General features: G+C 47.5%; 2 protein-coding genes across 3 annotated transcripts in view; one reads left to right on the forward strand and one right to left on the reverse strand.

The window, feature by feature from the left end:
• The window catches only part of WSCD1 (WSC domain containing 1), a 513,503-nt gene that overhangs the window by 82,576 nt on the left and 403,171 nt on the right, over window positions 1-27,756 (forward strand). The window lies entirely within an intron of this gene.
• LOC144335219 (uncharacterized) lies at window positions 886-19,100 on the reverse strand. The gene is made up of 8 exons (XM_077969689.1): window positions 19,088-19,100; window positions 18,511-18,583; window positions 13,718-13,772; window positions 4,911-5,014; window positions 4,673-4,866; window positions 3,078-3,218; window positions 2,274-2,419; window positions 886-1,027 (listed from the first exon to the last, which is right to left on the reverse strand). The coding sequence occupies exons 1-7, from the start codon at window positions 19,098-19,100 to the stop codon at window positions 2,289-2,291; spliced, it is 711 nt and encodes a 236-aa protein (XP_077825815.1). The 3' UTR covers window positions 886-1,027; window positions 2,274-2,288.

Below are 27,756 nucleotides of genomic sequence, written 5' to 3' on the forward strand. Positions count from 1 at the left end.
TGTAATTCTAGGACTTTGGGAGGCTGAGGTAGGAGGATCACTTGAGCCAAGGAGTTCGAGATCGGCCTGGGCGACACAGGGAGACCCTGTCACTACAAAAAAATAAAACACATAGCTGGGCATGGCGGCATGTGCCTGTAGTTCCAGCTACTCAGAAAGCTGAGATGGGAGGATCTTTTTGAGCTCAGGAGGTGAAGGTTGCAGTGAGCTGAGATTGCACCACTGTATTCCAGCCTGGGTGACAGAGCAAGACCCTGTCTCAAAAGAAAAAAAAAAAAAAAGAAAGAAAACAGAAAATTTAGAATAATGCAATACCTATTTTACTTTTCTATTCTCCAAAATATTAGCTTATGCAAACAGCTCAGGGCAGCAGGTAGAGCTCTGTGGCAGATCACTAAAGACTGGGTTTCTGGTTGTTCAGTTCTCTGAGATTACCTGTTTGCCAGCTTGATGGTCACCTAACCGTACTGTCACCTGGTTCCATGGTCACCAAGCGTTTTAGTTGCTTACTCATCTTTGTATGAGAGAATGCTTATAATTTTTGAGCACCCTGTCTTCAGACAGGCACATTTATTTGTACGTCATACTATTACCAATCTGCAGAATATTAGTACATTCCTGAACTGTATGTTAATATTTAACACATTGATTTGTTTTGTGCGACCACCAGAGCAGGCGCCAGAGAAAAGGCAAGTAGGCAAAATAAAAAGAAACTTTATTAGCTAGCCAATGTGAAAGAAGAAAGGGTGAAGTTCACCGGTCTCTGGCGGTGGAGGCCGAGGAAGTCGCTCCGGCGTTCTCAGGCGAAGTTCCTGGGTCCGCATATGAGGGGCCGAGGAAGTTCGCGCCGCGTGTCTGCCCGGAGCGGCTTTATGTCTTGGGCCTGGGAGTGGGAGGGCAGTAGGCCGGCCATGGGCGGGTTGGGGGCCGTGTGGTAGGTTTTGGTTTCCTCGGTGGGTCGTCAGGTTGCACCTGCGCAGTTGACCTGTGTCTTTTCCCAGGCGCGGGAAAGTTGGTGATGAAGAACCTGGAAATACGCCATCTTAGTCCCTTTTGTTCTTTGTTTCCCTCCTCCCTCCGTCCAGACAGTCCAACCTTTTATTGATTATAGTGATTGGGGGCGTCGTTGTCTGTCTGGCTGCTTCCTGCTGTTAAGGGGCGTAGTTAGGGACTGTGGTTTGTATCTGGACGTAGGGATGTAGGAGCATCTGGTCGAAGGTGACGCGGGTGATCTCTTGCACTTTGGCTCAGAGAAGTTTTATTAAAATGGGAGTAAAGCACAGTATAAGACATAGGATTAAGATAGGAATGAGGAATGGGAGCATTTGTTGTATTACTGGTAATAACCATATAGGTGGACCAGGGGTTAAGGGAGTGTTGTAGTTTTTGAGTTCTGTTTTAATCCTGTTTAGGGTTTGGATGTTGGTGTCAACTAGACCTGACTCGTTTATGTAATAGCAACATTCTTCTCCTAAGAAAAGGCATGTTCCTCCTTTTTCAGCTGTAAGAAGATCTAATGCCTGTCTATTTTGTGCTGCTACCTGGGCCACTGAGGTGATTTGACGTTGTAAAGAGGCTAAGCTTTCAGCTGAAGCCTCTATCGCTGCCTGGACCTGAGTGGAGACGGCAGAGTGACAACCCTGGGGGTGGGGCATAATCTGCAGTGCCCTGCATGACTGAGTGTATCTGTCTGTAGACCAGGTTTCAGTTATAGGAATCTCCATACAAAGTTAGGATTAGTAGGAGTAACTAGGGGAATTAGAGTGAACCATAATAATGATGACAAAGGTGTAGAGGGTAAGTTCAACATTGCTGAAATCACAAAGGGCACCGTGCCAAGCTAGGTCTTCTATGAAAGTAAAAAGTCAGGAAACCTACTGGTTGGGGGATGGGTCGGGAAGGAGGGTGTCTATGGGGTTTATGAGGGAAAAGTCAGTTAAGATGAAGAATAGTGAGGAAGTGGGAAAATTTGAGGACGGTGTTGATCTTTGGGCAGAACCTGGTCACGTGGAGAGAGGGAAGGGGAATAGATGTTTTGAGTTAGGTTAAGATGTCTCATCCCAAGAGGGGGGTGGGACAAGAGGGCATGATAAGGAAAGAGTGGGCAAAGCATGCATAGTCCAGGCAGTAATTTAACACTGGGGTCTGGTGAGGGTTAGACGGTTTACCATCTAGCCCAACTACTGAGATAGTGGATGGCTGACTAGGACCTCCATAGGTTGACAAAACAGAATAGGTAGCCTCTGTATTGATGAGAAAATAAATTGGCTTACCCGCTATCTGTAGAGTTACCCTAGGCTCAGCGAGGGTGACCGGGGTCTCCGAGTGTGGGCACCGTCAGTCATCGTCCAGGTGTAGGAGCTGGAAGGAGCCTTCCGGCCTTTGAGGAGAGGCACCACGTTGAGGCGCAATGCCTGCCCTGCAGGCGGGGCAATCAGACTTCCAATGTTTCTCCTGTTGGCAGGTTGGGCACAGCGTGGTAGGCGGGCGAGGATTTGGACACCTTTTTGCTCAATGCCCAGTTGTGCCACACTTAAAGCATGGACCAGACGGAGTGGCTGGCTTGGCCTGGGGGCACTGGTTTGCCCAGTGTCCTGGGTCTCCGCATTTATAGCAGGAGCCCTTAAGAGACTTATCTTTGGTTTTCCCTGCCGGCAAAGTGGGCAACACGGGTTGGAGGGCAGCCACTAAAGCTTGCGCCTGAAGTGCAGCCCTTCTTTTCTCCTTGTCTAGCTCTGCGGCCTCAGCTGCTTCCTCTCTGGAGTTAAAACTTTGAAGGCCAATTTTACTGAGTCCTGTATGGGAGTCTGAGGCCCATCTTCAACCTTTTTAAGCTTTTTTTGAATATCTGAGGCTGACTGGGAAATAAAATAGGAGGCTAGGACGGCTGCCCCGGCTGGGGAAGTGGGGTCTAGCCAGGTAAATTGGGCCAGTCCCTCTGTAAGGGGATTTAGGAAGGAAGCCGGGTTCTCATCTGGGTGTTGGATAATTTCCTTTAATTTATTAAAATTTAACCACTTTGTTAGAGGCTGCCTGCATACCCGCTAAGAGACATTGAATCATAATGTTCTTCTTACGGCAGCCAGGCTGCTGAGGTTGGTAATCCCAATCTGGTTCTATGGACGGGACAGCCATCTTTCCTAACGGGATGGTGGCGTCGGTTAAATGCCATTGATCTGCATGTTGCCTGGCGGCTGCAAGAATGCACTCTCTTTCCTCTGGGTTAAGAGTGGAAGTAAGAATGACATGTAAGTCATGCCAGGCAAGGTCATATGCCTGGCCTAGGTCTCGAAACTCTTTGGAATATTAGGTGGGGTTGGCTGAGAAGTCGCCGAGTCATTCTTCAATTTTGGAAAAGTCAAGGGGACGTGGACTCTAACCATGCTTTCGGCTCCGGCAACTTCTCGGTGGGGGCGGGGGGCAACAAACTAGCAGGGGAGGTTGGAACAGACTGACCAGTAGGGTAGGTTAAGACAGGCTGACTGGTAGAGGGGGGTTAGGGCAGGCTGACTGGTAGAGGGCTGACTAATGGGGGCCACTACCGCGGTCTTGGAGCGAGTGTGGACGGAAATGGGAGAGGTAAGAGGAGTGGCTGAGGGAGGAGTGTCAGGAGGGGCGGTAGGAAGTCCATAGGGAGGGGGGTTGGAAGGTCGGAAGGGAGGTGCCCCGCCGTCAGCCCCATCTAAAATGGAGGTGGAGTCTTCCTCTGATGTTGAGGTGGGGGCCGAGGGTCGGGTTTTGGCTAACAAGACCTGGGCCATCTAACACTGGGCACACAGGTCTGGGCGAGAACGCAAGTCTTAAAAGGAAAAAAATCTTTTGTATATAGTTAATTTTGTACTACTTGCCTAGGTGCCGGCAGAAACTGCCAAGATCGAGTAGAATATTGCGGTCTAGAGTGCCTTCAGGTGGCCACTGAGATTGTTTAATTTATATTGGGGCCATGCCACAGTGGAGAGGAAAACCAGTCGCTTTTAAGATCTTGCTCTAATTGTAAAGTTTTTTTTTTTTTTTTTTTTGAGACGGAGTCTCGCTCTGTCGCCCAGGCTGGAGTGCAGTGGCCGGATCTCGGCTCATTGCAAGCTCCGCCTCCCGGGTTCCCGCCATTCTCCTGCCTCAGCCTCCCGAGTAGCTGGGACTACAGGCGCCCGCCACCTCACCCGGCTAGTTTTTTTGTATTTTTTTTTAGTAGAGACGGGGTTTCACCGTGTTAGCCAGGATGGTCTCGATCTCCTGACCTCGTGATCCGCCCATCTCGGCCTCCCAAAGTGCTGGGATTACAGGCTTGAGCCACCGCGCCGGGCTCTAATTGTAAAGTTTTGAGATTAGTTAGAAGACACCCTAGAGGGGAGTCTCTAGGTATTTTGGATTGGGGGATTCCCATTGCCTTCCTCTCGCCTACAGGCGGAAACGGAAACTGAACTCTACCTAGCTCCAAAGCGTCCTGTGGAGCCACTAGAGGCCGGCGGGAGGCCCCTGGAGCCGGAATGGAGATTCCCTCCAGGCAGACGTCTCCGTCCTGGCCCGGTCTCACACGGACTGGAATAGTTCCTTTGGGCAGACGTCTCTACCTTTGGGAACTCTCCTGTGAGTCACCTGGTGACCAAAAAAGCCTTGGGCCTGCGCAGGACTTCTGGCCAAGGAGTATGAGAGGGAGGCAAGAGGTACTCACCCCTAGGAGACACGGAGGTGTGGAAAGCGACGTCTAGGTCCTGGTCCGTCCGCGACGTGGAAGGAGGAGGCTCCTCGGACCTTGCGGGGGGCCCTGAGGAGGGGTCTCCTCCCGGGTTCGGCACCACCTGATTTTTTTGTGCGACCACCAGAGCAGCCGCCAGAGAAAAGGCAAGTAGGCAAAGTAAAAAGAAACTTTATTAGCTAGCCAGTGTGAAAGAAGAAAGGGCGAAGTGCACCGGTCTCCGGCGGTGGAGGCCGAGGAAGTCGCTCCCGCGGCGTTCTCGGGCGAAGTTCCTGGGTCCGCATATGAGGAGGGGCCGAGGAAGTTCGCGCGGCGTGTCTGCCGGGAGCGGCTTTATGTCTTGGGCCTGGGAGTGGGAGGGCAGTAGGCCGGCCATGGGCGGGTTGGGGGCCGTGTGGTAGGCGCGGCCAGGTAGGTTTCGGTTTCCTCCGTGGGTCGTCAGGTTGCACCTGCGCAGTTGACCTGTGTCTTTTCCCGGGCGCGGGAAAGTTGGTGATGAAGACCCCGGAAATACGCCATCCTAGTCCCTTTTGTTCTTTGTTTCCCTCCTCCCTCCGTCCAGACAGACATAGTTTAATTTCTTATTTTTATATAGAAATACAAATATTCTAATATTTTCCTCCCACACTATTTACTGATTTTCTCACACCCCACTGATTTAATGCATTTTGCCCCAGTCCAGAGACAGTTTTGTAGACAGACATGATATCTTGTGAAAAAGGGTTGAAGAAACGTGTCATTTTGCACCAAATCCCACTGTAGGAACCTCTGATGGGGTTGGCACAGTCTACCTCAGTGGGAAAATAAATCCTATCTTCCACTTACAAGACAGGTCAGGGAGGGAGAAGGGGAAGAATGAAATCTCGAGGCCAGGATCTGTGTTGATGGAGGATGCCTGCAGAGACCACAGTCATGCCACTTTTTTGCCTCTTTGGCCTGGAAGGGCAAGCGCTGGATCCTGATGGGGCTAGGACTGAATGATTGGCATAATAAAGTGAGAGGAGGCACACTGAATGGAGGGTGAATAATATTCCATTAGTATTAAGTAATTAATTCCATCCAATAATAGCCCATTATATGTATAAACCACATTTTCTTTATCCGTTCATTGGACAAAGATGGACAGTTGAGTTGCTTCTATCTTTTATTATTATTATTATTTTTGAGACCTAGTCTCGCTCTGTTGCCCAGGCTGGAGTGGAGTAGCACACGGAAGTTAAAATGTGATAAGGCTGGGCGTGGTGCCTCACACCTGTAATCCCAGCACTTTGGGAGGCTGAGGTGGGCGGATCACCTAGGGTTAGGAGTTCAAGACCAGCCTGGCCAACATGGTAAAACTCCATCTCTACTAAAAATACAAAATTAGCCAGGCGTTGTGGCGGGCGCCTGTAATTCCAGCTACTCAGGAGGCTGAGGCAGGAGAATCGCTTGAACCCAGGAGGCGGAGGTTGCAGTGAGCCGAGATCACACCGTTGCACTCTAGCCTGAGTGACAAGAGTGAAACTGTCTCAAAAAATAAAAAAACAAAATTGTGATGAGATAGAGGCACTGGAGGTTAGGAGCTTGGGCGCTGGTGCCTGACTTCCATAGTTAGTGTCCTAGCTCTGTGTCGTTGGACAAGTTACTTAGCCTCTCTGTGCCCCATTCCCATCATCTGTAAAATGGGGCTAACAATTTCTACCTCCCAGGGGGCTGTGAGGAGTGGATGGTCTAATATGCACAAAGCACTCTGAACAGCTTCATAAATGTTAGCTGTTACTTTTGAGATGAGCACCAGCCAGAATTTGAAGCTACAATGCAGAGTTGAAAGTGATTCCCAGATTTTGAGCCCCTGAGAATTCAGAGACATCTTAGGATTCAGTGCTGGGGCCAATCTTATTCCAATGTGAAAGGACAGGGTGACCTCAGCTGACCAGCCCAATTGCCGTGATGACCGGGATTTGGTTCTCACCTCCCAGCCTGGGCTTTGTTTTCTGATATGATGAGGCCCTAGTGCTGTCATTTCAAGAGTGGCAAGAGAGAGGTTTTCTCTTCTTGTTTAGTGCCAACCAGGCTCCCCCTACCATAGAAATCCCCAGAGGACTCTTCCATCAAAGTGAATATTCGTAAAGTGCTTTAGAGTTGATGGAGTCCCTTTATATCCATTATCTTATTTGATGACCCCAATAATATTATGACCCTTTTACTGCTGGGGCACTGAGGAGAGTGAGAGTGGAGGAGAGAGGTAGGAGGGGAAGGGAGGAGGGAGAAAAGAGGAAATGAAAGGGGAAGGGAGGGGTAAAAGTAATGCTGAAATGCTGAGACTGGCTTTTATTTTATTTTATTTTTCATTTTTTCAAAAGTAGAGATGGGGTCTTGCTATGTTGGCCAGGGTAGTCTTGAACTCCTGGACTCGAGCAATTCTCCTGCCTCAGCCTCCAAAAATGCTGAGATTACAGGCTACCACACCAAGACAACTCTCCAATTTTGATTTTATTATATTTATTTTTGTTTTTAATAAGAGCCTGGGTCTTTTTGGCTCATATATCCATGTGCTTCCTGCTTTACTAGCTGGCCCTCGGGTGGGAGAAGCAGGCCCTCTGTTTGCTCAGCCTGGGGTCAGTCACTGACCCAGTGCCCAGCACAAGGTGGGTGGACCCCTCAGGGGCTCTTGCTACCCTGACCAGGAGCCATGCTGAGCTACAGATCTGATACCTGGGTCTCTGCCAAGGGCTTGGGCTAATGCGCCCTGTATGGAGTCAGCCAGGTGAGCCATGATGGTAAGAGCTGGCTTGCCAGCCTCACCTTCCTTGCAAGAAGTTATTGAATAACAGCAGAGCTTTTTGAGGCAGGTGTTAATCATGTCCCCATCTTACCGATGAGGAAGCTGAGTCTTGGAGCGGCTCCTATCTGTGAGTAAGTGTTGGAGCCAGGTCTGTCTGACCTCGAAGTTGAACTTCGACTCTCCATTCCGAGGAGAAGCGTGCTTAGGGAGGTGCTGCTTGTAGAAAAGGATCCTGGTGAACTATTCATTTGCCATCACTCAGGCTAAAAGAGCAACAGAAGAAATGATCAATGAAAAACCCTCCAAAATTTGTCATTGGCTTGGGTTTATCCTGCTTTAAATCATAACCTAAGCAGCCTGAAATGCTATTTCCCAAAGATGGGAATGAAATTCTGGTTATTCAGGGAAGAAGCCAAGGGTTGGGGGTTTGCAGGAGTAGTTTCCAGACTCCCAGAGTGCAGGTAAGCTCTGAAGAGGTGGAGGGGCAGGGAGGGAAGAGCAGGGGAGGAGAAGGGGCTGGAGCCCACCAAGAGAAGGAGGGGCCTGGCTAAGCCCATACTGCACTGGGGACAGCTCTTCCCCTGGGGCCAATGACAGGCTCTTATCATCAGCCTTGTCCCAAGATGCCCCGCGGCACAGTTAAGTGCTTTAAGTGGCAGCTCCGAAAAAGGCCATTTCCCTCCAAGACTATAAAATGGAAAAATGGAGATGCTATATTCACGGTAAAGAATCAAATGAGCAGAGCCTTAACACGGAATTTATAAATCAGTTACCAGGAACATTAAAATGCCTCTTGCTGCACTTAATCTCCAGCTTCCTTTCTTTTCTTCTTCCAAATACCTAACGCATCAGTCTTTTTTACTGGCTCTGGTGGACTCTTCAATGAAGTCTGTTCCTTTTTCAGAATAAATATGTGTGTATTCTCTTCTCTGACTCAACTCGACTGTAAAACAAATAATGATACATGCTTACTCTGGTTCTTCAGATAAATATGAGAGGAGGCAGTTTTGTTTTTCTTTGGGCTGGGACCTCCCTGGGAGCAGGAATCATGGCTGTGCCAAACACAGTTTCTGTAGCTGTATCCCATGCGATCTTGTAAGTAGGAACACTCAGAATGTAACACCAGCAAAGCGTGGTCTAGACATAGTCAAGCTTGGCCCAATAAAAACAGGAGAACCAAGCTGCACTCCAAGGCATCGCCAAGACTCTTGTATAATAAGAACAGCCAGCGCCTTCCTGAGCCTACCTTAGGCCGGCTGCTGTCCTAAGCACATTGCATTTATCGACTCCATTTAATCCTCACAATAACCCTAGTATTGTTATGTTCTCCATGTTATAGATGAGGAAACAGAGGCACAGAGATATTAACTTTCCCACTTTCATACAACCAGTGACTGGAGGAACTGGCCTGTGGACCCAGGCAGTCTGACCCAGCAACAGGGCCCATAAATTGTATGCTATATGGCTGTAATAAGCAGGCTAGGTTTACCATTTACCCTATGATATGGTTAGGCTTCGTGTCTCCACCCAAATCTCATCTTGAACTACAATCCCCACAATTCCCATAATCCGCATGTGTCAAGGGAGAGACCAGGTGGAGGTAATTGGATCATGGGCGTGGTTTCCCCTGTGCTGTTCTCATGATAGTGAATTCTCAAGAGATCGGATGGTTTTATAAGGGGGTTCTTCCCACTTTGCTCGGCATTTCTCCTCCCTGCTGCCTTGTGAAGAAGGTGCCTTGCTTCCCCTTCACCTTCTGGCATAATTGTAAGTTTCCTGAGGCCTCCCCAGCCATGCTGAGCTGTGAGGCAACTAAACCTCTTTCCTTTGTCAATTACCCAGTCTCAGGCAGTTCTTTATAGGAGTATGAAAACAGAAGAATACATCCTAGTTCTGGGAGGATTCAGGGACCCAGGCTGCAATGAGAGGGCAGAGCTGTTGAGAGCCACCAATTTGGTTATTCCCTGGATGTCTGTTTGCTGGGTTGGTATGTTGTGGGTTGTTTTTGTAATCACCTTAAAGCACATTTGGTCAAATCTTATGAGAGGCTTCTGCTGGAGCCGTTCAAGAGGTGGCAGCTGAGGCAGGCCCCGTCACTCAGGGAAGGCAGCCCTGTGAAGGATGCCTGAGTCTGGAGATCTGCAAGGGAGAGGCTTTCTCCTGGAGAACTTTGGGGAAGTTTGGCTCAGTAAAGAGGAGGCAAGGTGGCCTGAACACAGACACTGGGCTGAGGTACATCTCTAAGATGCCTGTTGTGTGACCAGGAAGTGCTTCTGACCCTGGATTCCTGGTGATATTCCAGCTGGTGAATGTAGCATCCCAGCCTGAATTTCAGCATTTGGGTCCTCCTTGAAAGGTTCTGAGAATTTCCTTGCCAATATCTGTTTCTGGTCCTTGCAAACATCCAGACACTGCTGGACTTAGTCACTAACTCTATAGACCAGCCCTCTCTTTCATGCCTTTCTGATATCGGTCCAAAGAGGGCCCCAATGGCTCCCTTCTGGCCTACCCCCACCCCCACACACCTACTGAGGCTTCTGGAATATTGAGGCTCAGCATGCGTCCAGTGCCCTGGAGTCCCCTTGTCTTGAGGGGGCAGTGGGCAGTCCTGGTCTATCATCCTTAGTATGAATTCCTGACCTCTTTGAGCTTAGGTGGAATTGTCAGCCTGGGCTTTCCTCATTTTCCATAGGTGTGGCCGTGAGGCTGCACTGGCACTAGGCCAGACTTCACCAGGACAATCACATCCACCACGATGGGGCGGCAGGAATTCTGAGCGGCCAGTGAGGGAGGTGTATTGTAGAGGCCCAGGGTGAAATCCAGATGATTTCACCTGTACAGCCTCTTCTCACCCTGAGATTCTATAATTTAAAATGGAAATCTAAAGGGAGATTATAGATGAAAGACTACAGCTAGTGACTTAGATGACAACCTCCAGCTCAACAGCTGAGTTGTGAGCAAGGAAAAAGTAAATAGTGAAGCCAGGGAGCCAGTGTGGGTTCCCTGGGAACAAGTCATACCCAAGGATTTCCCTGAGAGAATTATTAGCCCATTCCAGCATGAAAACACTATAAAACAATCTCATAGCTAGAAAATACTTCCTGGTTTTCAAGGCATTTTCCTTTACTATGATTTCCCCCCTTCTTTCGTAACAGTCCTGGGAAATAGGCAGGGAAATATAACACGCCCATTTTACAGACAAGGAAACAGAGAGAAAATGGGATTTACCCAGGATCACGCAGCTAAGTTATGGAATGTAGACTCAAACTGAGCTCTTCTGTCTCTGCTTTAGGACCCTTTCTATGACTCTGCATGCTGTATTTTGATTTTTGCAAAACGCTTGACAATGGGCATGATCTCCTTGAGAACCAGAGGGAGCAGTGTCCCTGATGTGATGAATAAGCATGGTGGGTTGAACAGTGTCCCTGATGTGATGAATAAGCATGGTGGGTTGAACATTGGGGCCTATTTGATGGCTATGAGCCAATTTGATGGCTGAACGCAGAGATCTCTGGTGCACACCTGCCACAGCCCTTTTGTCTGGGACGCCTTCCATGAGACACGGCAGTGTTTATCAGACTTCCTGATGACACAGTGCTGGAAGTGATAACCAATCCACTAGCTGGGAGAACTGAGTAGAAAAAATTGAGAATGTTTGATGTATTGGAGAGGGCATAGGCTGTGGAATCAGACCAGCTGCAGAACCTTGGGCAAATTACTTAATGAGAGCAGATGCTCATTTAATGCTCCTTCCCCTTCCTTTCTTCCTTCAGGCAAAGAAAAGGCAGGATTGCTGTCTTCCAATGTTTGAAGCTCCATCTTAATAAAGCAGGTGCTGCCTGTGTCAATACCCTAGTGGCTACCAGCTCAGCCCCTGGAAACTGACTGCCTTGGTTCCTTTCCTGATTCCACCACCCACTAGTTGCAGGATCGCGGGCAAGCTACACCCTCTCTCAGCGCCTGTCCTGTAAAATGGAGACAACAGCACCCATCTCACAGGACTGTCGCTAGAAAGCACTCACAGTGGTAGCCAGCACCCAACACGTACTATGACAAATTTCCTTTGTTGTCGTTATCATCCTGTGGCCCCTAAAGGTAAAATGGAGCTGAACGCTGTAACTTACAGAAAGTGGGGTTTTTATTTGTGTAGGGGAGAACTTTTTGCATCACTCACCTCCTGAATACTTTTCAATTCCACTTCATTACCTTAGGAGAAAGGCAGAAATCTTTAACGTGACCTCCACAGTCCTGCTCATGTGGCCCTTATAAGCCTGAAACCGCCTGTGCAAAATTATCACTGAGATAGTGAAAGAGATCTAACTTAACTGATTCCGTTTTGCTTCTAACCTCCAATCTGTCCTTTTTCATTGCTGGGTGTAGGCTGAACTAACTTTGGGAGGAACTTTATAGTTTATAGTTTACAGTTTAAACAAAGACAGGAACAGCCTTTCCCAAAGCAGATCTCTTTCTTGCCTGGGGACTAGATTGCCTTTGTAGGACTAACATGTGCCACATTAGAAATGAGCTGAGATTAGAAACATAAGCCAAGAAATGTGCCAAGATTAGAAACATAAGCAAAGATGAGAAATTATGGTTTTGGAGTCATGCAGCTGGAGGCTACATGATCCTGACCCTCCCTAAACTGCTCCTAAGATCAATGCTTGAGATATTTTGCAGACCCTGCCCTTGATGGATCAGCTGGCCCCACCCAGATCAATCAACTGGCTCATCCGATCTTCTTGCCCCCACCCGGAAACTGAGCACAAGACAGCTCCAACTCCCTATGATTTCACCTCTGACCAATCAACACTCCTGGCTCACTTCCTTCTCCCCGCCCACCAATTTATCCTTAAAAACTCTGCTCCCTGAATGCTCAGGAGACTGATTTGAGTAATAATAGAACTCCGGTCTCCCGCACAGCCGGCTCTGCGTGAATTACTCTTTATTGCAATTCCCCTGTCTTGATGAATTGGCTGTGTCCAGGCAGCAGGCAAGGTGAACCCCTTGGGCGGTTATAACAGGCTTATCTTGCACCCCTTGGTCCCTTGCTCACTGTACTCCATCTGTCATCCTTTGAAATTTCTTGTATGCACAATGCCCCCTGCCTCTAGCCTCAGAGCCTTTGCACATGCAGTTTTTTTTTCTGCCCAGAACAATCTTCTGTCTTCCTCCTGGCCAATCTCTGCCAACCTTTCAATTTTCAACTTAAGTATCATTTCCTTAGAGAAACCTTTCCAGATCTTCTAAGTGAGTCTAGTCCTCCTTCTTACATAGCCTCATAGTATCCTATTCTCTGTAGCGGTTACCACAGTCATACTTTTCTCATATAATTATTTAATGTCTACTTCTAATGTTACCAGAAACAATCCTTGCCTCACTGCTGTACCCTTAGCTCCCAGCACAGTGCCTCGCACTGACAGGCAGCAGGAAACATTTGGGGGTTTAATGAATATATGTTCTTACCAGCTTTTCTGGGCAGGGCTACCTTTAGGGGCCATGCGATCCATCCCTGGAGATGTGCAACCACAGCCGGGGACATGGTGAGCTGAAGAAGCACTCAGGTGAATGAGGCCTCTCTGCTTCCTCCAGGGAGAATGCGCTGCCGCTAACCTTCAAGCTCTGAGGCTGCAAAATTGGCAAGACACCAGCTGAGACTGATAGGGGCTGAGATTGGATTATTCCTTCAGGGAGGGGTATCACCTCCTGGGGGAAAAGGGAAGGGGGTGGACACCCCCCAAGTGGGATGGGGGAAAGGAATAGCTGCAAGAAAGGAAGGAGGAGGGGTCCTGGAGGATTAGCACAGAGGCAGGATTTAGCAGCTGTGCAGGTCAACATCCCTGAGTCTACACCGATAGGAGCCCCTTCCCTCTTCTCCTCTCCAGCTGCCCCTGCCCTCAACACAAAGCCTCCAAACGATTGCCCAACCCATATGGTAAAATATTCATAGGGGCGCAAGGCAAGGCAAGAGACTGAGGCAGCCTGGGAAGAGGGGGTGGGGTTTCCTTGCTGAGAAGTCCTGGGTGCATCCTCTTTGGGCAGCGAGGCACAATGTTCTCTCCTTGGGAGCTGCGTGAGGGTCACAGTTTGAGCACGACTAAACTCCTGAGGTTAGCACGAATATATTTAACATTCCACCAACGTCCAGCTGCTGGGGACTTCTGCATTATTTATTTATTTTTGTACTAATGGCCTGAAACGTCTACAGAGCAGCTCTTGGATAGCGTGGTGACTAGAAACCCAGGCCCCTCGCTCCCCACCTTCTGCAGCGTGGGTAGAATTCGCAGCCTCGGGTCCCACTGACTAGCCCTGGGTCTGGAATCACAGGCAGCACTGGGGTGATTTTCCTCCTCGCCAAGACACAGATCCCTCTGAGGAGCGCCTGGTTATTTTTCAGTCCTCTGTGCTCAATCTTATCCCTCATTTCCAGGAACTCCATTGGCATCCAAGGCTCTTGCAAGTGGCAATTTACTAGAACAAAATAAAATCCCTAGTCAGATTTAAAAGCAATGAAATAAATAGAATTGCATTTTTCACTTGGCATCAGGACGGTGGAGACACACCCACGTACAACTTGAAAGCACCTTGTTTGCTTCCTTTTCAAGAGAGGCTGCTGATCCATCAGCCGCTTTCATTTAAACTCAGGGACACAGGGGAAAAGACAGAGCGCAAAAGCCCCATTTCTCCTTCCTGGAGTCTGAAACCAACTGTTCCTATTTCTTAAATCTGTGGACCTCCCCTCCCGTCCTCTGAACCTTTTCCCTACTTTTTCTCAGGATATATTTCACAGGAATTGAACATCTGGCAACACAGGTTTCCATGGAAAAGACAGCAGGCTGGGCTTTGTTCTCACCTGCAGCTGATGGAGAGGCGCCTTTCACATGGCAGCAGGAAGCCACTGTTAGCCACGCAGGCTGGAGCTCAGAGCCCAGCGGGTCATGGCAGTGCTGGGAGCTGCCTCTGCCTTCTAGCCCTTTCCTTTTTTGCTGCACTCTTCCACATGCTGACTTTCCTCCAGACCTGGCTTTATCCTGCCGGGACATAGAGAATGGTCTTGGAGCTTCCCTGATTGTTTCCAGTGTCTCCAGTCTCTGCTCTAACTCCATGCGGTACTGCTTACCTCTACGTGACCTGGAATATTATTTCGGCTCCGTTCATTGATGACTTTAGGGAGGTGGCCAGGCTCTGGCCGTCAGTCGGACCAAAGTGGCCATTTTCTCATCTGGAACCCAGAGAGATGGGGGTGGGGTGCACCGGAGATGGTAGAGTCCAGCTGAAGACCCTCAGGCCCAGAGAGACTCAATAGCTGGCCCAAGGTCATACAGCGAGTTAGACGCTGGACCTCCTGGTACTCACTCAGGCGCTCTGTCCAGTGCTCCATAAAGCCTGAGGTTTGAGTCGGCCCTTCTGAACCACGTCCTTGGCAGGGGAGGCAGAATGAGATGTCTGGCAGAGCTGAGCTGTGTGGCAGAATGACAAATGGGCCCCTTGTATTGCTAGGAAGTGGGTTCTGGGAAAAAGGGCAGCCAACAGAGCCATTTATCCACCTCCCAGTGACTTGGCCAGCAGTGGAGAAGTTAAGAGAAAACAGGGGGGTGTAAAGGTTCCCCTTTAGGGAACTAAAGGCTATGGGTTCCCCAACTCATTACTGGCAGGGACTGCCATGCAGGGCTGACCAGTACTTCAAATGTGAAGTCTGTCGTCCTAAAGGCCAGGGCCAGGTGAAGAACTTCCTTTTAATATAAATTGCACGTAAAATCAGTGTTTCTTAATTTATGTTAATTGCAAATGGAAGTCTTGCAATTTTATGTGTGTATACATAGACATATATTTAATTTTTTAAACAGCACAGTATACAGGATGTTCTAAGACAGGGGTTTTCAAATGGACGTGATAGAAGAATAATTTTTTAGGGAGCATTTGGCAAGCATTATCAAAGCTTTAAAATATTTATACTCTTTATCTTAGGAATTCCATTTCTAGAAATACAGCCTAGGAAAACAATCAGAGATAGATACAATAATGTTGGTTGTAGCATTAAATTAGATCTAATCTTAATATCCCACCATTAAGACAATGTTAGAGTGTAGTATATCCATTTGGTAAATTATTATGAATCATTCAAAAATGATGTAAAGAATTCTAATGAAATAAGAAAATGCTTATGATATAATATCAAACAAAAAAGTCGAGTATACAACTGCATATACATACTTTTCAACCATTAAATCTATATGTTTATTTCTCTTCACATAATCTTAAAAAGATGGGCAAGAAAAAAACCATGGGAAATATGTATAGTGTTTTCCCTCTCGAAGGAGGTGACTTGGGTGATTTTTAAACACTTTCCTCAATTTTTTATACTGTGTGTGTGTGTGTGTGTGTGTGTGTGTGTGTTTAGGATTGCATACACATAGCAGAGGTTTTATCTGGGCTGGAGCTGAGATTTGGGTATCTCTGATGGGTGGAGGTGACAACCTCTCTCTCTCAGATATGTTTACCTCCATTGATCTCTAGGGGCCTGCAGACTGTCCTTGACTGGTGCTGTGATTTGAATGTGTGCCCCAGATTTCATGTGTTGGAAACTTAATCCCCAAAGTCGTATGTTGATTAGGAGTGGGAGCTTTGGGAGGTAATTAGGATTAGATAAGGGCGTTAGAGTGAAGCCCCCGGGATGGGACTGGAGGCTTTATAAGAAAAGGAATGGAGACCTGAGCTGGCACACTCTTGCCCTCTTGCCATGTGATAACCTTAGCCTTGTTATGACAAAGCATGAAGGTCCCTACAAGATGCTGGTGCCATGCACCTGGACTTCCCAGCCTCCAGAACCGTGAGCTAAATAAACTTCTTTTTGAGAAAAATAAATCACCCAGTCTGTGATATTCTGTTATAGCAATAGCAACAGAAAACAGACTAAGACAATGGGCACACAGGCATTTATGGATGAGCTTCGCAAGCCTGGGTTGGGGCCCCAACTCTTTCTATCCATGTAAATGGCAAGGGACCCAGGACAAAGGGAGCAGAGCAAACAATGCTCAGCAAGGGGGCCTGGGAGTCAGAGAAGGGCTTATTCTGAGAAACAACATAATGGCTGCTGCTTGAAAGTCCTCCCTCCCTACCTGTTGACCCAATCACCATGGCAACTTGTGTTTACTCTGGGAAGAGATGCTATTGTCAAAAAGAGAGCTATAACTCCCAAGGGCCCAAGCAACCCTTGGAGGAACCCATCTAGGTGTATGAAGTTAGTGGCGAGGGAGCGTGTCTGTAGCCACTCTGCGGTGGCGATAATGAAGCAAGAACAGGGGAGCATCCCGGGGGATCTGCACCTGGGGCAGTGGAGAAGTGGGCAGCAGACTTGGCTCAGTGGCAATAGCAGAAAGTGTGGGAAGAACAGGGTGTTGTGCTGGAGACCGGGATCCCAGTGGAAATTGAGACTGAGAGAGGAAGACAGAGGGAGGGAACTAAGGGAAACAGTCTTGGGGTTTGATACTGTGACTTCATATGTATCATTTGGGTTGCAAATATGAATATGGGGTGGTAGGGGGGTGGTCCATCTGGCCTCAACCTGTCTTTGTAACAGTCATGACATTCTGCATACATATACTGCCATATATATGAGAGGATTAGATGAGTTAATCCATGTAAAGCACACAGTGAGCCCTAAGCCGAGTGCCTCTGCCATTAATATTGTCAGTTTGTCTGTGAGTGGGCAAGAGGGCCTGGCACTAGAAATCAGGGGACGTGGCTCTGGTCTGGCTCTGCCTTTGGCTGTCCTTCCTTCCCTAACTCTCCTGTGGGGGGCAGGATGGGTGGGTTCCATGTTGTTGGGGATTTTTGCAGTTCGTTTGCCCCTGCAGCACTCTCCTCTGTTGCTTCTGCAACTGCTTTGGGACAAGCCTCTTGAGTAGACGAAAGGGAGTGGGAAACTGAGAGCATCCCCGCTCCCTGCCACCTCCTGCGTCTTCTTAATGAACTGCCACTATCTCTGTGGGGTGTGGGGTGGTGCTAGCTCCCATCTGGAGGGAGGCTGGCTCTGACCTTGTTCTCCAGGTGCCAGCTCACCTCCAGGGAGGTAGTTTCTCAAATGCTGACTCCAGGCCAGGCCCTGTCCTCCAGGGACTCAAAGTCACTTTATACTTCAGGGCAGGGAGTGCAGTGCAGGCCAAGCGCAGGGGACTGGGTGATCCTAGCCTGGAGGGGAGGGGCTCAGGGAGAGGGTCGGGAGGAGGTGGCCCTGGAATCCTGAAGGCCCAGTAGGAGGTGATTAGAGGGTTAAGGGTGAGCATTCCAGGAAGACAATGGCCTGGGGTGAGGCCACAGGGGAATAAGCTAGCCATGTTCAGTGGGCTGGGGTGGAAAGTGGCCGGATTACAACCTCCTAGCCTGGGAGGATAACTCCTGAGAGGGAGAACCTAGGCCTCGGCCAGGATGCTTGTGGTCAGGTTGGGCTGAGGAAGGTGGAATGCCAAGCCCACTGCTTCTCTGGTTTTAAGCCCTTTTCAGTGTATCTTGGAAGAGAAAACATACCTCTGGTCTGTACCCCTTCTTCCTGGGTGGGCTTAAAAGTGGCATTAAACACCTTATTCCCAAAGCCCTGGGATGTCAATTATGGGGTTCCTTGAGGAGCTGCTGGGTGTTGCTCACCTTCACGCCAGCCTCCCGGCCTTTCCGCATTATGAAGGAAGCTCCAGAAGCCCAGCTTTGGCCGTTGCAAAGCCAGTGAGGGCCCAGTGCTGGGAGGCCAGATGGGGAGCTGTGCAGAGGGGTACCTTGGCCGACCCAGGGACTTCAAGCTGGCCCCTGAGCTAAGCAATCGGGGGTCAGGGCAGGCCTGCCTTTTTGGGCCTTCAGACTTCCCACCATCTGCTTAGTTGGACCCTTTGTTTAAATTCTCCAGTTGTCTCGCCTTCCACAAAATAATTAGCATCTATTCGTTCCTAGAGCTCGCTTGGTGACATTAGTCATTGTAGGCGCTTTCAGTGCGGCTCGCAGAAATTTCCATTTGATGCAAAGTTGAAAATGGCTTAAGTGGGACTCCACGGGCCCCACTTACTTTACCAGCATCTGGTGCCTTGGTTTGTTTCCTCCCACCCGCTTCTTTGCTGCCTTCTGAGCAAGTGTGGGGCCTGATGATGACAAAGGGAGAGGAGGGCACTCAGACAAAAGGGGATGCTGTCCTCCTGGGACACCGTGGGGAAGGAGACTCACAAGGAAAACCCATCTGGGGTGGGAGAGGGAGGAGGAGGTTTTCAGTGCTGCAGCCACCTAGGCCCTTCCCGCAGGGACAGAGCTTTTGTAAGGGAGCGATTCATGTGTTGAACTGCAAAGGAGCTCACATAAACCCAATCCCAGCTCAGGCATGAAATCCACTGCAGAACAGTTCTCTAACATATTTGCTGTACAAAACTAACATGCATGATTGCAGAACAACCTACTCTCTGAGTCATGAGTGGCTCAAAACCCTTTGGCTTTTCTTGAAAGCAGTTGCTTTGTCTCTCTGAGAACCCAGCTACTCTAGTGTTGGTCAGTTTACATATTCCTGGATTTTGGCATATTTGCATTATACACTTACTAGTTGAGCATCCCAAATCCAGAAATCTGAAATCTGAAATATTTCAATGAGCATTTACCTTTGAGTGTCATGTTGGTACTTAAAAAGTTTTGAATTTTGAAGCATTAAATGATGATTTTGGATTTGGGATGCTCAACCTCTAGTAGTTGCTAATTTCCCTTTGAGCTCAGAGCCTTTGGTGGGCAGTAGTACTTAGCTTTCGTTGGATTCATTTAAAAAATTAATTTGTTTTTAATGGATGAATAAAAACTAAATATATTTATCATGTACAACATGATGTTTTGAAATGTATATGTTGTGGAATGACTAAATTGAGTTATTTAACATATACATTACTTCACATCCTTACCATTTTTTATGGTAAGAACACTTAAAATGTACTCTCTTAGCATAATTTTCAAGAATACAATACATCCTTATAGTCACTATGTTGTACAATAGATCTCTTGAACTCATTCCACTTGTTTAACTAACATTTTGTATCCTTTGACCAATCCCCATTTCCTGGTAATCACTGTATTCATTTTTTACCAGTTAACATTATTTAATGGCTATTGTTCCTGATTTTTCTTTTTTGGGGAGTGACAGCAAATTTCCTTTGAAAATCAATTTATTTCATTACAAAAAGTTTGTGCTCAGATTTATTTACTTTTTTTTGGGTAAATAGTGTTAGACATACAAAAGAGTGGCAAAAATGGTACAGGGCTTCCTATATTCCCTTCACTCAACTTCCACTAATGCTAACATCTTACATAACCACAGGACAATTATTGAAACCAGAAAATTAACATCGATTTGATATTCTTGACTAATCTAAAGACCTTATTTGAATTTTGCCAGTTTTCCCACTAGTGTCTTTTTTCTGGTCCAGATCTAATTCAAGATCCCACATTGCCTTTACTAGTTGATATGGTTTGAAGCTGTGTCTATGCTCAAATCTCATGTAGAATTGCAATCCCCAGTGTTGGAGGTGGACCTAGTGGGACGTGATTGGATCATGGGGTGGATTTCCCCCTTTGGTGCTGTTCTTGTGATAGAGTTCTCATGAGATCTAGTTGTTTAAATCTGTGCAGTACCTCCCCCTCCTCTCTTCCTCCTCCTCCGGCCATGTGAAGACATGCCTGCTTCTGCTTCACTTTCCACTATGATTGTAAGTTTCTTGAGACCTGCCCCCCAACCAGCCATGCTTCCTGTACAGCCTGCAGAACCATGAGCCAATCAAACCTCTTTTCTTTATAAATCACCCAGTCTCAGGTATTTCTTTGTAACAATGTGAGAATGGACTACTTACAGTAGTCCTAGCTATTTAATTTTCTCCACACTGTGACAATTCTTACATCTTTATCTTTCATGATCTTGATAAGTTTGAAGAGAAATGGCCAGTTTTTTTGTAGATCGTCGTCACTTAACTTGGGTTTGTCTGATATTTTCTCATGCATACCACAGAAATGATGTTTTGCCATTCTCAATGCATCTTATAAAGAGGTACATGATGTCATATGGCTTAGGTGACCTATGCTTGGCGGAGGTTTGGGAAACCCTTGCATAGATGGAGACAGTTTGTGGTTGTCCTCTGGTAACTTTTGTGATGTGAATCTGTGTCTGGGCAATAGTCCTCCCAATCCTGGCCTGCCGTGAGGAGGCTGACCACCCTCTGCCCATGTCATAACTCATGGTGCAGCTCTGAAGTGTCTATGATGGAAACCAGCACCCCCATCCCCAGCACCCTGCTTCCTAAGGTTGGTCCCAAATGGTGACTGAGCTAAGACTCTATGGAGCTTTTATTTCTGTGCCTTCTGAGACATGTTCATGCTGGTTCAGATGAAAGGTGCGAGACAGCTCTTTGGATTTGATCTTCCCTCAGATGAAACATTTTAGGCTAGAAAATAAAGATGTCCCAGGCAGGTGGGAGTCAGTGACACCCTCGATAGAGGCATCTCTGCAGTTTTTCCTTTCAACCCCAAAAGAGATTTTCCCAACTGATTTTGCTCACCATCTGTTGCCAAGCTATTGCTTTGTTTGACTTTCTTTCCCTTCATGTTCAGGAAAATGTCCTGTGAATTCCCAATCTCTCTTCCCTCTGTGATCTGAAGAAACACTCTCTTTTGGCTTCTTCCCCACCTACCTCTGGAAAGACACTGGAGTCTTGGACGGCTGCTGGCTCCTGGGCAGCTAATGCTGGTTTAGGTCTCAGATAATATTGCCCTGAGGAGAAAAGTCAATTACCTTAAGCTGAGACTAATTAACTACCACAGAGGGTGGGATTTCTGAAGAAAATGCCTGACTCTCCCTAGGGTCTGCTTAATGAGCCCATGGCTCCACAGGGATGCCTTTGATAATCCCAGGGCCTGAAACGGATCCCATCACACAACTCACAACTGAATCTGGATCCCAGCGTCACCTCTGCCTCATTTCTGACTCACATACTGACTGGTTTCATGTACTGTTGAAGTTGGTGGATGAAGATGAAAAATAATTTTTTTATTTTACTCATCAATATGAGTCAATTCCTCCTTTTTCCTCTTCTGTGTGCAAAGTCCTGGTTTAGGTACCAAAAATACATGGGAGACACTACGTGGTAGGCACTGTTATTGCTGCTGGGGAGACAGCAGTGAATGGGCTATAGATATATCGCTTGTCCTCTTGGAGCTTGGAATTTAGAATTTAGTGGGAATCCAAGGTAGCTCAACGATGAAGAGGAATGAGGTATAGGATAAAGTGCTATGGGAGGGAAGAAGAGGAGACCGAATCCAGTTTGGGGTTGTGGAGCCAATTTCAAGGTGAGGTTTGAACAATGGGCAGGAATTATGCAGCTAGAGGAGCCAGAGGTGGGTGGGAAGGGAAGGTGTGTCTCAGGCAGAGGCGCCAAATGTGGCACAGAGATTAGAACAGCACAGTGAAGTTGAGGAACTGTTGAAGTGGAATTGGAACCCAGAGTTCAAAGAGAAGAGTAGAGAGAGATGAACAGGATGGGGGTTGGCAGGGAAGGCCTTGTAAGCTCAAGGGTTTGACTTCACTTCTCTTTTTTTTTTGAGACGGAGTCTCGCTCTGTCATCCAGGCTGGAGTGCAGTGGTGCGATATCAGCTCACTGCAAGCTCCGCCTCCCGGGTTCATGCCATTCTCCTGCCTCAGCCTACCGAGTAGCTGGGACTACAGGCACCCACCACCATGCCTGGCTAATTTTTTGTCTTTTTAGTAGAGACGGGGTTTCAACGTGTTAGCCAGGATGGTCCTGACCTCCTGACCTCATGATCTGCCTGCCTCAGCCTCCCAAAGTGCTGGGATTACAAGCGTGAGCCACTGTGCCCGGCCGGGTTTGACTCTACTTCTAAGAGCCAACTATTGTATATGAGAAGGAGGGCTCAGATCTCCATTTTAGTTGACTTGGCTGCTGTGTTATAGTCCCTTTGCATTGCTATACAGGAATACCTGAGACTGGGTAATTTATAAAGAAATGGTGAAACCCCACTAAAAATACAAAAAATTAGCTGGATGGGTTGGTGGGCACCTGTAATCCCAGCTACTCAGGATGCTGAGGCAGGAGAATCGCTTGAACCCAGGAGGCAAAGGTTGCAGTGAGCTGAGATCATGCCATTGCACTTCAGCTTGGGCAACAAGAGCAAAATTCCATCTTAAAAAAACTGTATAAAGAAAAGAGGTTTATTTGGCTCACAGGTCTGCAGGCTGTACACGAAGCATAGTGCTGGCAAATGCTCCTGGTGAGGGCTTCGGGAAGCTTACAGTCATGGTGGAAGGTGAACAGGAGCCAATGTGTCACATGGTGAGAGAGGGAGCAAGAGAGAGGGAGGAGGTGTTGGGCTCTTTTCAACAACCAGATCTAATGTGAATTCATAGAGTGAGAACTCACTCACAACTGCAAGAACAGCACAAAACCATTCATGAGGTATCTGCCTCCATGATCCGAACACCTACCATGCCCACCTCCAACACTAGTGGTGACCTTTCAACATGAGATGTGGAGAGGACACAACATTCAAATGATATCGGCTGCATTGGAAAAGAAAAGGCTGGCATCGGGGCAGGGAGAACAATGGGCAGATATTGTGCAGTTCTAGAAAGAGGGGATAGTGTCCTGGTCTAGGGCAGGATAGAGAGGAGGAAGTGGATGAAGACCAGGGTTTTTAGTAACACCTCCCACCCCAGGAGTAACAGCATGGAAAATACAATGGTTCTGAGTCCTAATAGGCGCTACCTTTCTTTACCAACAGAAAGTGACATTTCTGTGTGGCAAAGTCAATGTTATTGTTTATCACACACTGAGTACTAACCAGCAGAGTATGGGCAGAAGTGATGTAAGTCTTTTCTAGGATTGAGCTAAAAACATCCCACTCAACCCTCCAGGCTTCCAGAATGGTGGTTTTCTAAGACAGCTGGAGCTTGAATCCCTGAGTCCCCGCTTGGAGGAGAGCCCTCAGGGACAATGTCTTATCTTGTTTCAAGTTGTGATAGGAACAAGAAACTACCCCATGTTCAATCATTGAAATTTTGAGGTTGGTAATTATAGAAACTGGCATTTCTTACCAGGCCTACCACAAACCAGATGGGCTCACATTTTTCTTGGTTCTTTCATGGCACTTTGGTGGTTTCTAACTCTCTGTTCATCCAGAGAAGAGGAATTGTTGGGTGTGGAGAAGGAAGGAAAGGCCGTCATACAGAAACAGAAATATATATACACACAGGTACATGGGACCCCTCAACCGAGATACCCTTACAGGCCCAGAAAATCACTCAGTATAATGAGAAAACAATAAAACTGAAATTCCTTGAATGTCATGGTCTATGCTAATAGTTGATTAAATCCCACAACAACCCAACAAAGTAGATATTATTATAATTCTCTCTCTCTCTCTCTCTTTTTAAATTTTGAGACAGGACCTTGCCCTGTTGCTCAGGCTGTAGTGCAGTGGTGCAATCACAGCTCACTGCAGCCTTGACCTCCTGGGCTCAAGTGATCCTCCCACTTCTGCCTCCTAAGTAGCTGGGACTATTGATGCCTGCTACTATGCCTGGCTATTTTGTGAATTTTATTTTTGTAGAGATGGGGTCTTTTTATGTTGCCAGGGCTTGCTTCTCCTCCCTCTTCTCTGTCTCTCTCTCTCTTTTTAACAGATGGGAAAACTGAGTTCAAGAGGGGATGAGTAACTTTCCCGAGGCCACATAGGATTTAGACCCAGGTATCGTGACTCAGGAGTCTGTCCTCTTGGCCACAACTCACAGACAAGGGCACAGTGACAGAGGTCTGGGGATGGACACACACACACACACACACACACACACACATGACAGAGACAGAGTGTCTGGATTGTCCTTGTCCTCAGCATGAACACCATTCCATTTTCAGGAGAGAGATGGCCAGATTGCAGTGGTGACAAGAACAGAGCATTACCATTACCAAAGACTTACTTTAATGAAATTCTCAGCTGGCTCAGGACATTTTGTTTCTCTCTAGATAACTTCCTGATGCTATCATTTTTGCATACGCTGTTTATTTTACCTGCTCCGTCTTTCCATGGCCCAAAAGGGAGGCTCTGTTGGTTTGTTTGATGTTCCTTAGATACAAATGATCCTTCCCTGAATAACAAATAGGATGCACCCTTCAGAGGGATTTATGATTCACCTCTTGTTCCTCTAGTTTCTAAATGAGATACTTCCCCAGAAGGTGCTTTTTCCCAGTTGACACCTGAAACTTTGTCCCAGCAAATGTGTTGTCTGCTGAGCACATGGGCTTAGTTTTTCAGATCCTGGGCTTGATGTGTCACCCAGACTCTGGCCTCTGAAGCCTTAGGCTGCCCAGAGTGGAAAAGTCAACAGCAATGAGAACCCCTGCTTTGGCATATTTGTAGGTGTGGGGAGTAGTTCCTGTGGGAAGTTCCTGGGATAACAGTTTCTAGGATGGACTGGTCTCTTCATCCATCAGTTCTAGTCGCTATTGCTGCAAAACTGAGTGGTGTCATGCAGCCATTTTTATTATGTTTACAGATTCTGTAGGTTAGGAATTTGGACAGGACCCCGTGGGGATGGTGTGTCTCTGCCCCATAGTGTCTGGGGCCTCCACTGGAAAGATTTGAAGGCAGGTGTTGGGCGGGGGGTGTCATTTGATAGCTTTGGGCTGGAGTCATTTGGAGATATCTTCACTTACATCTGGAGGTTGATATGATATATAATATCTGAAGCTGACCATCAGACAGAGCCAGATGGACGGAGTGCCTCTACTTGGCTTCCCTATGTGATCGCTCTGCATGGGCTAGTTTGGGATGGTACACACCATGGTGATGGGGTTTTAAGAGTAAGCATCCTGGCCAGGGTCAGTGGCTCACACCTGTAATCCCAGCACTTTGGGAGGCCAAGGTGGGCGAATCACCTGAGGTCAGGAGTTCGAGACCAGCCTGGCTAACATGGTGAAACTCCCTCTCTACTAAAAATACAAAACTTAGCCGGTCGTGGTGGCATTCACCTGTAATCCCAGCTACTTGGGAGGCTGAGGCAGGAGAATCACTTGAACCCAGAAGGTGGAGGTTGCAGTGAGCCAAGATCCCACCATTGTACTCTAGCCTGGGCAACAAGAGCGAAACTCTGTCTCAAAAGAGAGAGAGAGAGAGAGCATCCCAAAAGGGCAGGGCAGAGGGTATGGTGCTTTGCGATATAGCATTGGAGGTTACATAATGTTACTTCTGTCATGCTGCTTTGGCTGAGGCAGTCACAAGTCTTTCTAGGTTCAAGGGAAGAGGATACTGATCTCACCACTCAATGGGGAAATGGCAAGGTTAGAAGCGGACGTGGGACAAGAGACATTTTTGCAGCAATCGTTGGAGAATGTAACTGATACACCATTTCACGTGAATCCCTTCCTTGTAGCCCACCGCATACTCCTGCAGCTTCTGCTCTCCTATATTCCTATCATGGGGAGTTCACTACTTGTCCTGGTTAATTTTCTTTTACTTTTTCTTTTTTTTTTTTTGAGAGGACTCTTGCTCTGTCGCCTAGGCTGGAGTGCGGTGGCACGATCTCGGCTCACTGCAAGCTCCGCCTCCCAGGTTCATGTCATTCTCCTGCCTCAGCCTCCCGAGTAGCTGGGACTACAGGCGTCCGCCACCACACCCAGCTAATTTTTTGTATTTTTAGTAGAGACGGGGTTTCACCATGTTAGCCAGGATGGTCTCGATCTCCTGACCTCATGATCCGCCTGCCTCAGCCTCCCAAAGTGCTGGGATTACAGGAGTGAGCCACTGCGCCCGGCTGTCCTGGTTAATTTTCTCTGAGTGTAAGCAACAGAAGCCCACTCTGGCTAACTTAAGCAACGCAGGATGTACTGACAGAAGGTGGGGGGTGTTGAAGGATGGAAGGGAAGGCTGAAGATCCAGGCTTGGCATGAAAAACGACCAGGGCAGTGCCAGAATAAGTCTTGTTCAGTCACGCCTGGGGGATAAATTCCAAAGCATGTTTGAAACTTTTAGTCATTCTGTTCAAAATTTAAATCACAAGGCGAGAAGATCTGAATGGCCCTGTGCTATGAACTTTACCACTTACTACTTGCTTGACTCTGGGAAGGTTACTTCACTGCTTTGTAACTCAGTTTCCTCATCTGTAAAATGGGGACACTCATAGCGGCTACTTCATAGGTTATGTGAGACTTAAATAAGACGGTGCTTACAAAGTGCTTAGCCCAAAGTCTAGCACATGGTAAATCTTCAATTAACATTAGCTAACAACTGCAACAATAACAATAACTGCTACTGTCACTGCAACTACTGTTATTATTATCATTATTATTTGAGATGGAGTCTCACTCTGTCACTCAGGCTGGAGTGCAGTGGCATAATCTCGGCTCACTGCAAACTCTGCCTCCTGGGTTCAAGCAATTCTCCTGCCTCGGCCTCCCGAGTAGCTGGGATTACAGGTGCATGCCACTACACCTGGCTAATTTTGTATTTTTAGTGGAGAAGGAGTTTCACCATGTTGGTCAGGCTAGTCTCGAACTCTTGACCTCAGGTGATCCACCTGTCTCAGCCTCCCAAAGTGCTAGGATTATGGGCATGTGCCACCACGCCCAACCCAGACTATTACTGTTTTGGTTGGCTTGCTTCTGTGCATAGTACAGGGTCAGGTACACAGTAGGTGCTTAGTTTTAGTGCTGAATGAATGAACAAACAAATGAATGACTTCTGCTCTAATACGTAGCAATCAAATTCTTTGAAGTCATCTTTAGACATTTCTTTCTTCTTCTTCTTCTTCTTCTTCTTCTTCTTCTTATTTTGTGATGGAGTTTTGCTTTCGTTGCCTAGGCTGGAGTGTAGTGGTGCGATCTCAGCTCACTGCAACCACCACCTCCTGAGTTCAAGTGATTCTCCTGCCTCAGCCTCCTGAGTAGCTGGGATTACAGGCATGTGCCACCATGCCCGACTAATTTTTTGTATTTTTAGTAGAGACGGGGTTTCTCTATGTTGATCAGGCTGGTCTCGAACTTCCAACTTCAGATGATCCACCTGCCTTGGCCTCCCAAAGTGCTGGGATTACAGGCTTGAGCTACTGTCCCTGGCCTAGACATTTCTTATAATTAGATCAAAACAAGAAAAATCAACATATAAGAATCTCAGTGCATTTAAATATTAGACACACCCTCCTGAGTGATTTGTTTTTCCTTTCTTTTTTTTTTTTTTTTTTTTTCCGAGAAAGAGTTTCACTCCTGTTGCCCAGGCTGGAGTCTA

Source organism: Macaca mulatta, chromosome 16, assembly GCF_049350105.2.
Source record: "Macaca mulatta isolate MMU2019108-1 chromosome 16, T2T-MMU8v2.0, whole genome shotgun sequence".
In the NCBI taxonomy this organism is placed as follows: Eukaryota; Metazoa; Chordata; class Mammalia; order Primates; family Cercopithecidae; genus Macaca; species Macaca mulatta.